General features: G+C 37.6%; 1 protein-coding gene across 1 annotated transcript; it reads right to left on the bottom strand.

Annotated features, from left to right (window-relative positions):
- Window positions 1-5,713: 5,713 nt before the first annotated feature.
- LOC114434630 (syntaxin-binding protein 3-like) lies at window positions 5,714-14,915 on the bottom strand. Its single transcript, XM_028403951.1, is given in 21 exon segments — window positions 5,714-5,905; window positions 5,907-5,928; window positions 6,020-6,172; window positions 8,137-8,222; window positions 9,646-9,770; window positions 9,773-9,839; window positions 9,968-10,047; window positions 10,050-10,110; window positions 10,596-10,676; window positions 10,873-10,938; window positions 11,030-11,087; window positions 11,173-11,271; window positions 11,367-11,491; window positions 11,783-11,876; window positions 12,297-12,442; window positions 12,809-12,909; window positions 12,993-13,065; window positions 13,154-13,230; window positions 13,464-13,545; window positions 14,091-14,140; window positions 14,782-14,915. Coding segments are annotated over 21 exon segments (1,884 nt in total). The 5' UTR covers window positions 14,828-14,915.
- Between the last annotated feature and the right edge of the window lie 300 nt (window positions 14,916-15,215).

Raw genomic sequence — 15,215 nt, 5'->3', positions numbered from 1 at the left:
CGGCGTCTCTCAATTATCATTACCGGTATATAAATAGAATCAAGTTTTCATATCCAAATCTTTTAGCTTGGTAAATACAACTTGCAAGAATTGCCACATTTGTTACATTTATATGTGTATGTTACATAATATTTCCTGAATTACAGTCTGCTCATTTTTGTTTTTGTTTCTTTTTCCCAACAAATGCCCCTGGATATATACACGCTGCTTCACTGTGAAATGAAAATCAGTGACCAGCAGGTGGCGGTATAACACAAAACCTGAAGAACAACTAAGGCATCATTACCTGTAAGGTTTGATTCTTTCTTCTTCTCTAATATTTTCATTGTATAGCAATACTAGAATTCACAAATTTTGTCCATTTACAATGATTAACTCCTTTTATTGGGAACGTTTAAATATAAATAATAAGACAAATGAAAGTAGGTCATTCATTGTTAATCACAAGTGTTTCTGTATATAGGAACAGTGAAACAGGATCACTCTTTGTGAGTGTTTGTATATAGTTCACCTGTAACTGATAGGCTATTAGCTTGTGTTGTAGATCCTAGGTGCAGATTGATGGCACAGTTGTCATCACAAGAGAGGTGTCCTAAAGAAAGTCATGATAATTTGAAAGCTTTTTCTGAGATATAGCAGCAAAATAGAAGAATAATTATATAGAATTGATCATATACGGTTATATACAGTATATTTTGTTTTATTGCAACAAAATACAATGTAATGTCGTAGTTTAAAACTCACTACAAACAAGCCTAATTGTTCTCATGTTTAATTATGTTTATCTCTAGTAAGCTCTCATGATAACATAATAAAACATGATACCTGTACAGACATCACGTTTGTGTTTTGAAGAATCAAGAGAGATTAGATCACGGTGAACTAACCCTGCCACGTGGCTGCAACTCAAATGCTAAGAAAACACTCATTTTTAATCACAGAATAATTTTTACAAATCTCAGGCTTTAACTTTTAAGTTATTAATAATTTTCTACAAGTATGATGAACTGTTGGCCCAGTGATCCCTCTCATATTTAGTCTTTAGTCAAACAGGATATACATTAAGTTCTCCTTTCTGTACTGTGTTAGTCTCAAGAATGTAGTTAAAGATCTAAATGGTTGTAACTGTAGGAGAAGTAGGCCAGCTGTGATCTAGAGCATCAAAGCTTCATAACATCCTCCCATTAAATTCACCTATTGTCAGTTTAGCAGGAAACCAGAAGCACAACTTTGAAACAATGTATCCATTTATTAGTCAGTTGTTCAATCCAAAGAGAATATTTCATGTAAAAACACTCTTCAAATTATATAAAGAGGAAGCCAGTGCTTACATACAGTATATACATCAGCTTTGTGCTACCTTCCTCCATTATTCTGTCTGAATATTCTCCCAGAGGCCCTTTTAACAGGTAACATTAAACACAAAATATTTTTCTTGTAAAACCAGAAAAAATATTTCTTGTAAAAACAGAAATTATTTCTCGTAAAAACAGAAATTATTTCTCGTAAAAACAGAAATTATTTCTCGTAAAAACAGAAATTATTTCTCGTAAAAACAGAAAATATTTCTCGTAAAAATATTTCCTGTAAAAACAAAAATAATTTCTTGTAAAAACAGAAATAATTTCTCGTAAAAAAGGAAAATAATTTCTTGTAAAACCAGGAATTATTTCTTGTAAAAACAGAAATTATTTCTCGTGAAAATTTTCTTGTAAAAACAGAAATTGTTTCTCGTGAAAATATTTCTTGTAAAACCAGGAAAAATATTTCTTGTAAAAACAGAAATTATTTCTCGTAAAACCAGGAAAAATATTTCTTGTAAAAACAGAAATTATTTCTCGTAAAAACAGAAAATATTTCTCGTAAACATAAATTATTTCACGTAAAAACAGAACATATTTCTCATAAATACAGAAAATAATTTCTTGTAAAACCAGGAAAAATATTTCTTGTAAAAACAAAAAATATTTCTGGTAAAACCAGGAAAAATATTTCTCGTAAAAACAGAAATTATTTCTCGTAAAAACAGAAAATATATCTCGTAAAAATATTTCCTGTAAAAACAAAATAATTTCTTGTAAAAACAGAAATAATTTCTCCTAAAAAAGGAAAATAATTTCTTGTAAAACCAGGAATTATTTCTTGTAAAAACAGAAATTATTTCTCGTGAAAATATTTCTTGTAAAAACAGAAATTGTTTCTCGTGAAAATATTTCTTGTAAAACCAGGAAAAATATTTCTTGTAAAAACAGAAATTATTTCTCGTAAAAACAGAAAATATTTCTTGTAAAACAAATTATTTCTGGCAAAACCAGGAAAAATATTTCTTGTAAAAACAGAAATTATTTCTCGTAAAACCAGGAAAAATATTTCTTTTAAAAACAGAAATTATATCTCGTAAAAACAGAAATGATTTCTCGTAAAAACAGAAAATATTTCTCGTAAACAGAAAATAATTTCTTGTAAAACCAGGAAAAATATTTCTTGTAAAAACAAAAAATATTTCCCGTAAAAACAGAAATTATTTCTCGTAAAAACAGAAATTATTTCTCGTAAAAACCGAAATAATTTCTCGTAAAAACAGAAAATAATTTCTTGTAAAACCAGGAATTATTTCTTGCAAAAACAGAAATTATTTCTCGTGAAAATATTCCTTGTAAAAACAGAAATTGTTTCTCGTGAAAATATTTCTTTTAAAACCAGGAAAAATATTTCTTGTAAAACCAGGAATATTTTCTCGTAAAAACAGAAAATATTTTTTGTAAAAACAAATTATTTCTGGTAAAACCAGGAAAAATATTTCTTGTAAAAACAGAAATTATTTCACGTAAAAACAGAAAATATTTCTCGCAAAAACAGAAAATAATTTCTTGTAAAACCAGGAAAAATATTTCTTGTAAAAACAAAAAGTATTTCTCGTAAAAACAGAAATAATTTCTTGTAAAACTCGAAATAATTTCTCGTAAAAACAGAAAATAATTTCTTGTAAAACCAGGAAAAATATTTCTTGTAAAAACAGGAATTATTTCTCGTAAAAACAGTAAATATTTCTTGTAAAACCAGAAAATATTTCTCGTGAAAATATTTCTTCTAAAAACAGAAATTATTTCTCGTAAAACCAGGAAAAATATTACTTGTAAAAACAGAAATAATTTTTGTAAAAACAGAAATAATTTCTTGTAAAAACAGAAAATATTTCTTGTAAAAACAGAAAATATTTCTCGTAAAAACAGAAAATATTTCTCGTAAAACCAGGAAAAATATTTCTTGTAAAAACAGAAATTATTTCTCGTAAAAACAGAAAATATTTCCTGTAAAAAAACAAATAATTTCTTGTAAAAACAGAGAAAATATTACTTGTAAAAACCGAAATAATTTCTTGTAAAAACAGAGTTCATTTCTCTTAAAACCAGAAAAAGATTACTCATAAAAACAGAATTTTTTTTTCCGTGTAAAAACAAAAATAATTTCTCGTTAAAACAGTAAATGTTTCTTGTAGAAACAGAAAATGCTTCTTGTAAAAACAGAAAAACATTACTTGTAAAACCACAAATAATTTCTCGTAAAAACAGAAAAAGATTACTTGTAAAAACGGAAATAATTTCTTGTAAAAACACAAAATATTTCTTGTAAAACCAGAAAAAACCAGAAAAAAACAGAACTAGTATTCTGTTAATTTTCTCATTTTTGAGACAAGGGGAGATGTTGGTTGCGCTGCACGTTTTCATAAGGCAACGTTTTCTGCATCTTAAATCGAAACTTTTGTATAAACGCCCAGCCAGAATTTGACGAAATCCCGATGTTTACTTCCTGGTTCGTGCAGAGACACGCCTACGTTACGTCACACCGAGGCCGCAATCAGTTGATTTGGGCACCAGTTAATCCAACACACCGGCATCTTGCTGTACTCGCCGACACACTGGTCGCTACCAACAGGAGCATTTTTATTTATTTATTCCTAAATTAATTTATTTCTGTATATAACCATGTATTTATTTGTTTACTAATGACTGGAGGATATAGATTTGGTCAGTCCCTGGTGGTGGCCTGTCAGTGGCTGACTGGCCATTTGCCCCTTAGATACCGGCGTCTCTCACTTATCATTATGTAAATAGAATCAAATTTTCATATCCAAATCTTTTAGCTTGTTAAATACAACTTGTAAGAATTGCCACATTCGTTATTTACATTTATATGTGTATGTTACATAATATTTCCTGAATTACAGTCTGCTCATTTTTGTTTTTGGTTCTTTTTCCCAACAAATGCCCCTGGATATATACACGCTGCTTCACCGTGAAATGAAAATCAGTGACCAGCAGGTGGTGGTATAACACAAAACCTGAAAACAACTAAGGCATCATTACCTGTAAGGTTTGATTCTTTCTTCTTCTCTAATATTTTCATTGTAACAGCAATACTAGAATTCACAAATTTTGGCCCTTTTACAATGATTAACTCCTTTTATTGGGAACATTTAAATATAATAATAAGAACAAATGAAATTGGGTCATTCATTGTTACTCACAAGTGTTTCTGTATATAGGAACAGTGAAACAGATCACTCTTTGTGTGTGTGTATATAGTTCACCTGACACTTTCCCCCTGTAACTGATAGGCTATTATCTTGTGTTGTAGATCCCAGGTGCAGATTGATGGCACAGTTGTCATCACAAGAGAGTGTCCTAAGAAAAGTCATGATCATTTTAAAGCTATTTCTGAGATATAGCAGCATTATATAGAATTGAACATAGTATACGGTTATATACAGTATATATTATGTTGTTTATTGCAACAAAAATAACATTTAATGTCCTAGTTTAAAACTCACTACAAACAAGCCTAAGGTGTTCTCATGTTTAATTAGTTTATCTCTATTAAGCTCTCATGATAACATAATAAAACATGATACCTGTACAAGGCATCATGTTGTGTTTTGAAGACATCAAGAGAGATTAGATCACGGTGAACTAACCCTGCCACGTGGCTGCAACTCAAATGCTAAGAAAACACTCATTTTAATCACAGAATAATTTTTACAAATCTCAGGCTTTAACTTTTAAGTTATTAATAATTTCTACAAGTATGATGAACTGTTGGCCCAGTGATCCCTCTCATATTTAGTCTTTAGTCAAACAGGAATATACATTAAGTTCTCCTTTCTTGTACTGGTTTAGTCTCAAGAATGTAGTTAAAGATCTAAATGGTTGTAAACTGTAGAAGTAGGCCAGCTGTGATCTAGAGCATCAAAGCTTCATAGCTTCATAACATCCTCCCATTAAATTCACCTATTGTCAGTTTAGCAGGAAACCAGAAGCACAACTTTGAACCAATGTATCCATTTATTAGTCAGTTTGTTCAATCCAAGTAAAATATTTCATGTTAAAAACACTCTTCAAATTATATAAAGAGTTTATAAACAAAGGTGAAATCAGCAGGAAGTCAGTGCTTACATACAGTATATACATCAGCTTGTGCTACTACCTTCCTCCATTATTCTGTCTGAATATTCTCCCAGGGGCCCTTTTAACATGTAACATTATCTGCTCTATTATGGACAAAGGCAAAACACAAATAGGCTGGTTAGAAGATTTTTACATTAATGCTCTATATAGGTTGAGGTGAATTAACTTTTAAAATGATCCATGTCACCAAATCAGGCAGTTAGTTCTCGGTGACCAAGTTAAAAGTGAATGTACCTTCATACCTACAACTATAAATGTGCACCAGGTTGAAAAGGCATAAGATGAATACGGAGTAAATTCCCTTCAGTTTTCCAGTCAGGAAGTTGAGTGCATTGTGCTAGGTGATATGAAGGGCCAGAATTCTCAGCGTTGCTCCTTTCCTCAATAGTAAAGGTTTCCATCGGGCCTTTGCTCAGAGCCTTGATATCATTCAGGAGACTGGGTTGGGGTCAAAATGTGGGAAAGACCCTGAAAAAACAAATGACAAAAGAAGCTTTAGATTCCTAATGTAATTCTGAGCAGTTCCAGCAGGGGGCGCAAAAGAGCTTTAACACTCACCAATGATGACCTCGCAGGACTTCACAGCCTGGGTGACCTCATAGGCGCAGCGCATCTCAGAAAAGGTGACCCCTCCAATGATAAAGACGATGAGACGTGCACCAGACCGGCGCTCGTCCTGAGAGCTGGCTTGTGCTTCTGGCGGGCCGCTGTGGAACAGAACAGGGCATCATTTCTTTGGAAAAACAAATTGTCGCTAAGATTGTTGATGAAGATTCTCAGTCATCCAGGTCATCATACATAGAGAAGATTGAAGCAAGGCGTCTGGACTTGTAGAGTTTTCTTGAAAAGACCTCTAGGAAACTGCAGACTACAGGACTCACCTACGCTTCAGCCTGAGATGCAGACAGGAAAAGTTAACCCCTAACAGCCTACGTCTCGGATCCACCGTCAAGGGGCACAGAGCAGACACCATCCTGCAGTAAGCCCAGCTCCTCAACGAAAGGAGTAGACAGATCAACTTCACCATAGACGCTCTCATGGTCACCACGGAGCAGACAAGATCACAGCTTGCCGCCCTCCTACCCAGCGAAGTCATGGATGAAGTCATCAAACTGACTAAAAAAGTCCAGACGGCACAGCACACCAGGGGTAAGGAACGACAAAAACGCAAATTCCATAAACTGAAAACTGTTTTCTCTGTTAAAAAATGCAGCTGACCTACACACATGGAGGAGGGAAGACCACTCACCGCCACAGCAGGACACCCAGGACAAATGGGTAAAGAACCTTTCTGACAGACAACTGAGCCAGCCGAAAAAGAAGTGTTGGCCAAAGGACTCAACTTTGCCATCTCTCCAGAGCAGATTCCAGTGGTGGACCTCATCACAGCCACAGAGTCATCAAGAACAACAACCTGACAGACACAGAAGCTGAACAACTCCGCTTGAAGGTCACAGCCACACTCTCCACTGCTAAAGCACCGACATCCAACCTCTCCATTGATGAAAGGAAGGCCCTGATCGCACTACAGAAAGACCGGGACATCACCATCTTATCAGCAGACAAAGGAAGATGCACAGTAGTTCTCAACACACAGGTCTACCACTCCAAAGTGACAGATCTGACCTGCTGGACCTCTGCCTGGCCACCACTTATTTCCAGTACAATGGGAACCTTTACAGACAGAAGCACGGCTGTGCGATGGGGATCACCTGTGTCTCCTATTGTGGCCAACCTCTACATGGAAGAAGTGGAGAGAAGAGCCTGAGTTCCTTTCCTGGAACCACCCCCACCCACTGGTTTAGATATGTGGATGACACCTGGGTCAAAATCAGACCAATGAAGTGGAACGTTCACAGAACACATCAACGCAGTGGACAACAACATCAAGTTCACTCGGGAGGACACCAGGCATAACAATCTAGCCTTCTTGGACTGCACAGTACATATTGAGGAGGACAGGTGCCTCAATGTGGAAGTGTACAGGAAACCCACAGCATACGGACCAGTACCTGTTGTTTGATTCACAACCACCCACTGGAACACAAACTGGGAGTCATCAGGACCCTGCAGCACAGAGCACAAACTGTACCAACCAGCTCAGAGGGGAAGAAGAAGGAGCAACACCACATCAGGAAGGCCCTGCAAACCTGTGGCTACCCCAAGTGGGCACTCATCAAAGCCACAAAAACAAGACCCCCCAACAACAAGAAGAAGGACAACAACCGGTGGAGAAAGAACATCTCCATTCCATATGTGTCAGGAGTATCAGAGAAATTCTGCAGGATCTTCAACAACCATGACATCCCGGTCCATTTCAAACCAATGACAACACTGAGACAGAGACTGGTTCACCCGAAGGACAAGATTCCCAGGGAGAAACACAGCAATGTGATATATGCAGTCCAGTGCAGTGAGGAATGCTCTGGTACATTGGGAGAAACTAAACAACCACTCCACAGAAGAATAGCTCAGCACAGGAGAGCGACCTCCTCAGGTTCAAGAAAACTCTACAAGTCCAGACGCCTTGCTTCAATCTTCTCTATGTCGCTAAGATTGTGTTGTTCTTCAGACGCTGAAGCTTTTGACATAAGACAAAAAACAAGCCCTGTGTGGATAACGTCTAGCAGAATGTTTCGATCCAGCTGTGAAATCCAGCACAAAAACTCACCTGACAGCCCCGGAGCTGTTCCAGGCAGCAGGACACTCTGACTGGTGCGGCCACTCTCTGGTGTCCAGTTTGTTCTCCACAGCATCCTGGAAGTGACAGAGTAATGTTCTGTTTAACAAAGTGTATGGCTATTCTGAACCTGGGCTAATAGGCATTGCTATAGACATTTTATAGGTATGGCTATAGGCACAGTTGGAGCAGGACAGACCAACCCTCATCCTTCGTTATAGCTAAGGATCAGTCGGTCCTACTCCAACTGTGGCTGTAGCCATACGTACAAAGTGGGAACACTCTTTGCCTTGTGTTGGTTCAGGGTCAGGTTCTGGGTTTCAGTAAAGCACACTGTTATGGCTGTAAAAGATGATATACCAATAAAACTGTATTGAAATATAAATTTGATTTTGATACTACTACTTTAATTAAAAACTTCCTGTATTCAATAAACTCACTCCACCTTCGTGACTTTCAGTTCTATTATGATGAGTGCTCAGGCCCCAAAACAAGAACTGCTATTGCAGGGACATCACATAGGTGCAAGGGCATTACTTCTTCTAACTAAAAACTAAAGAGATCATCAAAACTGTGTTAAAATAGAGAAATCTCATATCAAACAAACATCTCAGCTGCCACATATCAAAAACAAGCCTTTTATCACAGGAAATCAGGTGCTCACGTGGTGAAGGCAACTGAGAATCATTTTTCTAGGCACGAACAGGAAAGGGAAGTGAAAATAATACAAAAGAAGGTATTCGGTTACAGCTTAGATAGAGCTGCTTCTGGGTGATTATCTTAACATGAGCACTGTTCAGATTCACTTTGTTAAGATCTTCATTCGATACTCTCCATAAAATTACCATCACATGGAATGACAGAACAGACATTCAGCGGAGCTTAGGGGGGGAAAAAGACACTACAGTAAATCTTCCTCTCAGCTTCTCTTTGTTTTCTGATAACTGGATTCAGCAGCAGAGATTTAGGACCTACAAGAATTATTATTACTGACAGCTCATATAACTCAACAGACTACAAGCTCAGTGTTTTGTAGAACATCCTTTTAACAGAGGATGACTGTGACATCCTGTTTTACAACAAAACCATTTTCCTTGCTATAGTAACTCATTTAACACACAATAAAAGCACCAGAACATCAGTACAGAGGGACGTTGACACGTTAACACAAGAACGGTCTTCAGGGATCGACACACAAATGCTACCTCATTGTGCCCTATAGATGCTAAGATGCTGTCGTTAACAAAGGGCCAGTACAGTACAGAACAACACACCCTATATCTGACAGTCTATCAGATGACCTGAATCTTATAACCTCCTTTTGTGCTGTGTTCACAGTCCTGTACATAATATTTCTTACAAAGACCATCCAGAGGGGGGCCGTGTTAGCACAGTGACCTACATGAAGCTACATGTAAAGATGTAAACTTTTTTGAAAGTTTCCGGCATGGAAATGTTTGTAAAAGTGTGATCATGCAGAGACGATCTGGTTTCACTGACCTCCATCACATCTTTAATGACCGGAGTCCATCTTGAAAGGTTGTACTTCTCCTCCTGGGAACGATCCCGTCGGGTAGGTTTGCGAGAAAAGAAACTCGTTGTGATGATGGGGACACCCAGCTCTTCCAGTTCAGGATAAACTCTCGCTCGTCCTCGATCTTCACATGCTGGATAAGTTTGCTTAAGTTTCATCAGTTGTTCCTGTTCACATGAAACAAGAAACTGGAGTGAAAATCTCTCTTTATGACTCACTCATCAAATTAACTGTGAGCATCACAGTGAGCTTCATACTCCTGTCATCACTTAAATTAATAGAGATTATTGCTGTACCACTGAGGCTGAAGATGTAGAGGAGCACAGCTCTGATCTTGTCGTGGGTGCTGTATGGGTGGAGCAGTACTGCAGTAGAGTCCTCATGGGATCTTTCACCTTCACCCCATCCACATCTGATCCAACTGCAAGGTCCTGCAGAAAGATGTAAACCATAAGAAACAGCCAAGTGCTTCTGCAAATAAAAAAATGAGAGGTCCTGCTATGGTCTGATAAGGTGAGGTCTGACTCCAGAAAACGTGCTCTGGAGTAGATGTGCCCTAAATCATCTATTGCATCTGTCTAAGACCAACTGAATTAAGGCAACACGTCAAGGTATTATGAAGAATTCATTAACTGTAGCCAAGAAATGCAGTTTTCCTTCCACCAACCGCAAAAAGATCTGTGTTGTTATCCTAAGATTGACTTCACTGCAATTGGTAGTAGGCTAAAACAGACATTTGCCAACAACAGCAGCTCTTCATCATATCCTCCTCAAGTTTCACAAATGCTCATTTTAACATTTGTGGTCTACAAAGGCCACACCTTCATCTTTAACAGCTAATGTCCATCACACTGACATGAGGCTTTCTAGCTAAACTCTCTCCCCCTGACTTTTTAAGAGATAAGAGCAGACAGACCTGTTCAGCTTTGCAGAGTTTCTCCACGTTGTTTGAGAAATGTTTCATGCAGTCCTCAGCCAGCTGCAGATGAACTGTTTTCTAGAAGTCCCACAGAGAGTTAGGAAGTTAAGAAATGAAAACCACATAACATGCACCACACCCAACCACAACATAATTATCACTTTATAATAACTACCTGGAAAAAAGTATGAGCATGTTGGTCCTAAAACCGCTGGCAAAACACATCCATGGAAAGGTTTCACAGCTATCAAAAATGTATCATTCTACTTCATACCTCTGTAAGTTGTTTACGGAATGCGGGCATCTTCTTCATCATTTGGGCCAAATTGCTAATTGTGATCTGGAATAAAAGCAAAAAAATGTTTGCTTAACATTTGAAATATAACAGTTCCAGAGATCAGTGAAGCACACAAACAGAAACGGCGCTGTACCTTCCCATCTGGCTGTTTCTTGCTAGCAGAAATTTCCTTCACCATCTTAGGGATTTGTCTATTGCAGTAGAACAACAAGGTTAACCTAAGCGTGAGGAGAAAAGGAACAGGATACCACCGCCCCTAAGGTGTCGCACACTTACTCTGAGACCTCAGCTATGTGCTTGTGGCGGAGCTTGACCCAGAGCATGTCGTCCTCATTCAGCAGGGCCTGCTTTTCTGAGCCGTCTTTGGACTTGTACCTAGCCACCACAGAAACATACAGATAATAAGAACACCGACATTTCAAAAATAGTTCTGTCAGAGAAGACTGAAGATACACTGAAGTTTAAATTACGTGTAGGTGTCATTTTGGATATCAACAAGGTCGTAGGCCATGGCTTGGTACGTCAGCTCGTGCAGGATGGGGCTCACTGGGTCTAATCCTCTTTCCACAATCAACAGCTGGGCCTGTGTCTTTCCCTGGTGATAGCAAAGATAAAGGGATTTAACACTTGTTTATATAAAACACCAACTACCGTTTGACATGTGTCCTTTTCTTCTTTGTGACACTGCTTAACTGCTACAGAGAAACTTTTCCTCTTTTAAGTTTTGGTAAAAAGCAACAGCAGCTTCATCCGCTCAGAGTAAAGGAGGGAATGTTCGGTGTAATATCAGTGAAACACAATGCTGTATTTTCAGGTTTTCTTTTTTACTCCCAGGGCTTAGACTGGTGTTTATTCTGTCAACATGCTTTGTTAGCAGGAGTCTCACCTTCTTCTTACCACTGTCATCCAGCTCATAGTGTTGGGCCAGCTTGTTGTCCACCAGCTCTGCAAGGATTTTGGCATTCTCCATGCTGCTGTCTCTAGTCGACGATGTGAAGTAAAATGAATTATTATTTAGTCATTTACAGTCAGTAACTTGATACCTCTGGCACAAGAATTTCCTTCGGGATTAATAAAGTTTTATCTTATCTTAATCTCATGTGGTGCCAATTAACCACATTTAAACAATTTATTTCTCTGAGCATTCATTCACAGATATCATATTTATTATTAATAAAGTTATTTCTATTCATTTTCAATTTCAATTGAAAAACAGTAAGAAATGTCTAAAAGTATTAGCAAAGCACTATATCCATCACTTTAAATACAAGTGATACCAACCACTTCTTCCACAGTCCACAGTTGGATGACACAATCTAACCTCTTTTCATAGAAGGTTTCACTCTGCTTGAGGGCTAAGGTGTGCTGTAAGCTCAGAAACTAAACCTTCTGTGGCTTACTTCTTGTATCTGACACCCGGGTACTCGTCCAACGTGGCGCAAAGCGTGACAAGCTGGTCTGCAAGTGTGTCCAGTGTCTTCTTTTTGTCCTGGCTCTTGGGACTGTATATGTTTTTGAAAGCATCAGGATTATCACATGTGAACACCTAAACAAATCAAAACAGACGTGTAAAACATGGAAGTATATTACAAAATAGCACATTATTACTATTTTTAATCTATAAAATCCTTGACCTTCCTCCTCCCTTGACTTAATTTAGGAACATTAACAGAAATCTCAAACTTGACAACATTGTTTCGTACAAAATACAAATAGCAATTAGCAGTCGCTGTTCCTATGCAACTAGAGTAACAACAAGTAAGTAACATTTTTTTTAAATCTCTTCCTGTCAACAATTTACCAAGCACTAACATTTTCTCTTTGCTAACTTCACAGTCTGGATAAAAAGAGGAAATGAAATTACGAAACAAAAGTAAATTCAGAGTACACTTTTCAATCTGCAGCTACTCACTTGTGCCTCTTGTGGCATGAAGGACATGTTTATTTCCTTACAGACACGTATGTACTTTGCACAGTACAGCTTCATGTTGTTAAAGAGGTCATCAGGACAGTCTGTGGATCAAATTTAGTTAAAATGGTCTATGTATTCTAGTAGATAGAAGGTAGATTCAAACAGTGAAGAAGAAGTTACTTACAGTCAGTAAAATAAACATATGCTGCTTTGTATTTGGGTTTGGTCTTAAAGTCAGCTATAAAGGCATCCACACACTATGGGGAAAAAAGGTGAGAAACGAAACAATAAAAAGGAAATTACACAAATAAATATAATACACAATGCAGCATAATAATGACAAACCTTAGCTGTTGGCGTCATGAAGTAGATGGCCTTCATTTCTGGGACAGGCTCTCTGCTTTTGTACAGATCCTCCACAACTAAACAAACAAAAAATTTCAATCTCATATTAAAAAGTGGATATAGTAAATTCAGTTCTGTGTATACAAGTGCTGAATTGTCTCAAGGCTCTTTACAGAAACCCAGAACCTGAACTCCCTTAAGAGCAACAGTGGCAAGGAAACACTCAGGTTCACAGGTATTCACATACAGACCTAAGATCTAATATCTGTGTGGCGTCACATAATAATTGTTTCACTGACGGACAACCTACTTGTTATTTTCTCTGCCATCAGGTCGGACATTTTGCAGCATGATGAGAGGAGCTTGGTGGTGAAGGGGTCCAGAATTAATATCTGTCAAGAAGATAAACTTGTTAGCGGTGAGTTAGTGTCACACTGTACTGTACTGTACTGTACTGTACTGTACTATGCAGGAAACACAACATAACAAGTAGTCTATGTTGTGTCTCAGCAGAGGTCAAGGAGGAACATCTGGTACTGCTTACTTCCAAGGTTCTGTGAGGAGGCATTCAGACCAACCTTATGTATTGATCGTTTGTTTTTGTATGCACATGTATCACATTCAAAATGTTATGATGATGATAATGTTGCTTATGTATTATTTTGTATTTAGAGTCATCTTAATTTTCATTTGTCTTTGTCTTAGTATACTTGTGTACTTTAGTTGTGTGATGGGTGTAACCTGTGTATGTGACAATAAACTTGTGAAACTTGAATTATATGATAATGAAGACCAACACCCTTAAACACACCCTTCTAGCAACTGTTATTCCAAAAACTGAAAGTCTTGCTGGTGTTTTGAGTCACAGTACATGAGTACATGGTGAGTTTTATGCACTGTTCAGGCATTTACAATCCCAGAAAAAGTGATGACCTACCTTCCATACTTCAGATTTCCTGCAGTCTGCAATAATTGTTTCCTTAATTCCTGAAAGATACACAAAGCATGACAACAAGGACTACAGCCAGAAAACAGGATGGCACTATGAAAGCTGTACAATAAATGCTGAAGGGAGCCTGTATACTGCAGCGTGTCCAACAGGAGCACATTTTCTGTGACACTGTTTTGGTTTTAACCACTCCACTCAGTTGGAGTGTTTAACCCCTTTCTTTAACTTCTACTAAAACCAGCCTTCTCTTTAACACTTTAACAAATCTTAACATTAACCATAACACGGCACCACAAACGTCATTGGCAGCAGCTAGCTGTTTGTGTTAACATTAGCTCATCCGTGTTTACTAGCGTTAGCCTGCAAGAATGAGGTGGGGCCCCGGGTAATGGAAAGTGACCTCACCCTGCATATTCTCACCCAAACTTTGTTACAAGAACCAGTACAGTTGTGTGAAATAACAGTGCCATATCAATTTTTAATCTGGTGTTGCTTGCTATATCGATTCTTTCCCTCATTCAAGTTTGTACACTTCCGTTGAAAGAAAATTAGCAGGCTGGAAGTGGACGTGAATTCAGAGTACACAGTCACAAAGGAAGAAGCTAAGAGTTGAATTACTAACAAACTCTCACACTGTTTCACAAGTACAACAAATGCTCTGCTGTCAGAGTGAACTTACTTTTCCAAACTATTCTTTTCAACCCGTGATCAGACCCCGCTGCCATCTTGTTTTTTTCCTCTGCGCCTCTTCCTGTGTCGGTCCTATGTCCCTTGACTCTGACGTCATTCGCGTCAGCAAGTGTGCGACGGAGAGCAGCTGTAGTTTTTTTAAACATCAGGTTTAAAACTGATGTTTTCAATCTACACAGGTGGAAAAAGTAATAAGATGTTTACTTACACAAAGGGAGTATTGCATGATATGACCTCTGCGCCTCTTCCTGTGTCGGTCCTATGTCCCTTGACTCTGACGTCATTCGCGTCAGCAAGTGTACGACGGAGAGCAGCTGTAGTTTTTTTAAACATCAGGTTTAAAACTGATGTTTTCAATCTACACAGGTGGAATTACTAAGACGTTTACTTACACAAAGGGAGTATTGCAAATTTTATAAAAAT

This window comes from Parambassis ranga, chromosome 4 (genome assembly GCF_900634625.1).
Source record: "Parambassis ranga chromosome 4, fParRan2.1, whole genome shotgun sequence".
Lineage (NCBI taxonomy): Eukaryota > Metazoa > Chordata > Actinopteri > Ambassidae > Parambassis > Parambassis ranga.
Note: the sequence above shows the minus strand (reverse complement) of the source record. Positions and strands in the feature narration are given on the sequence as shown.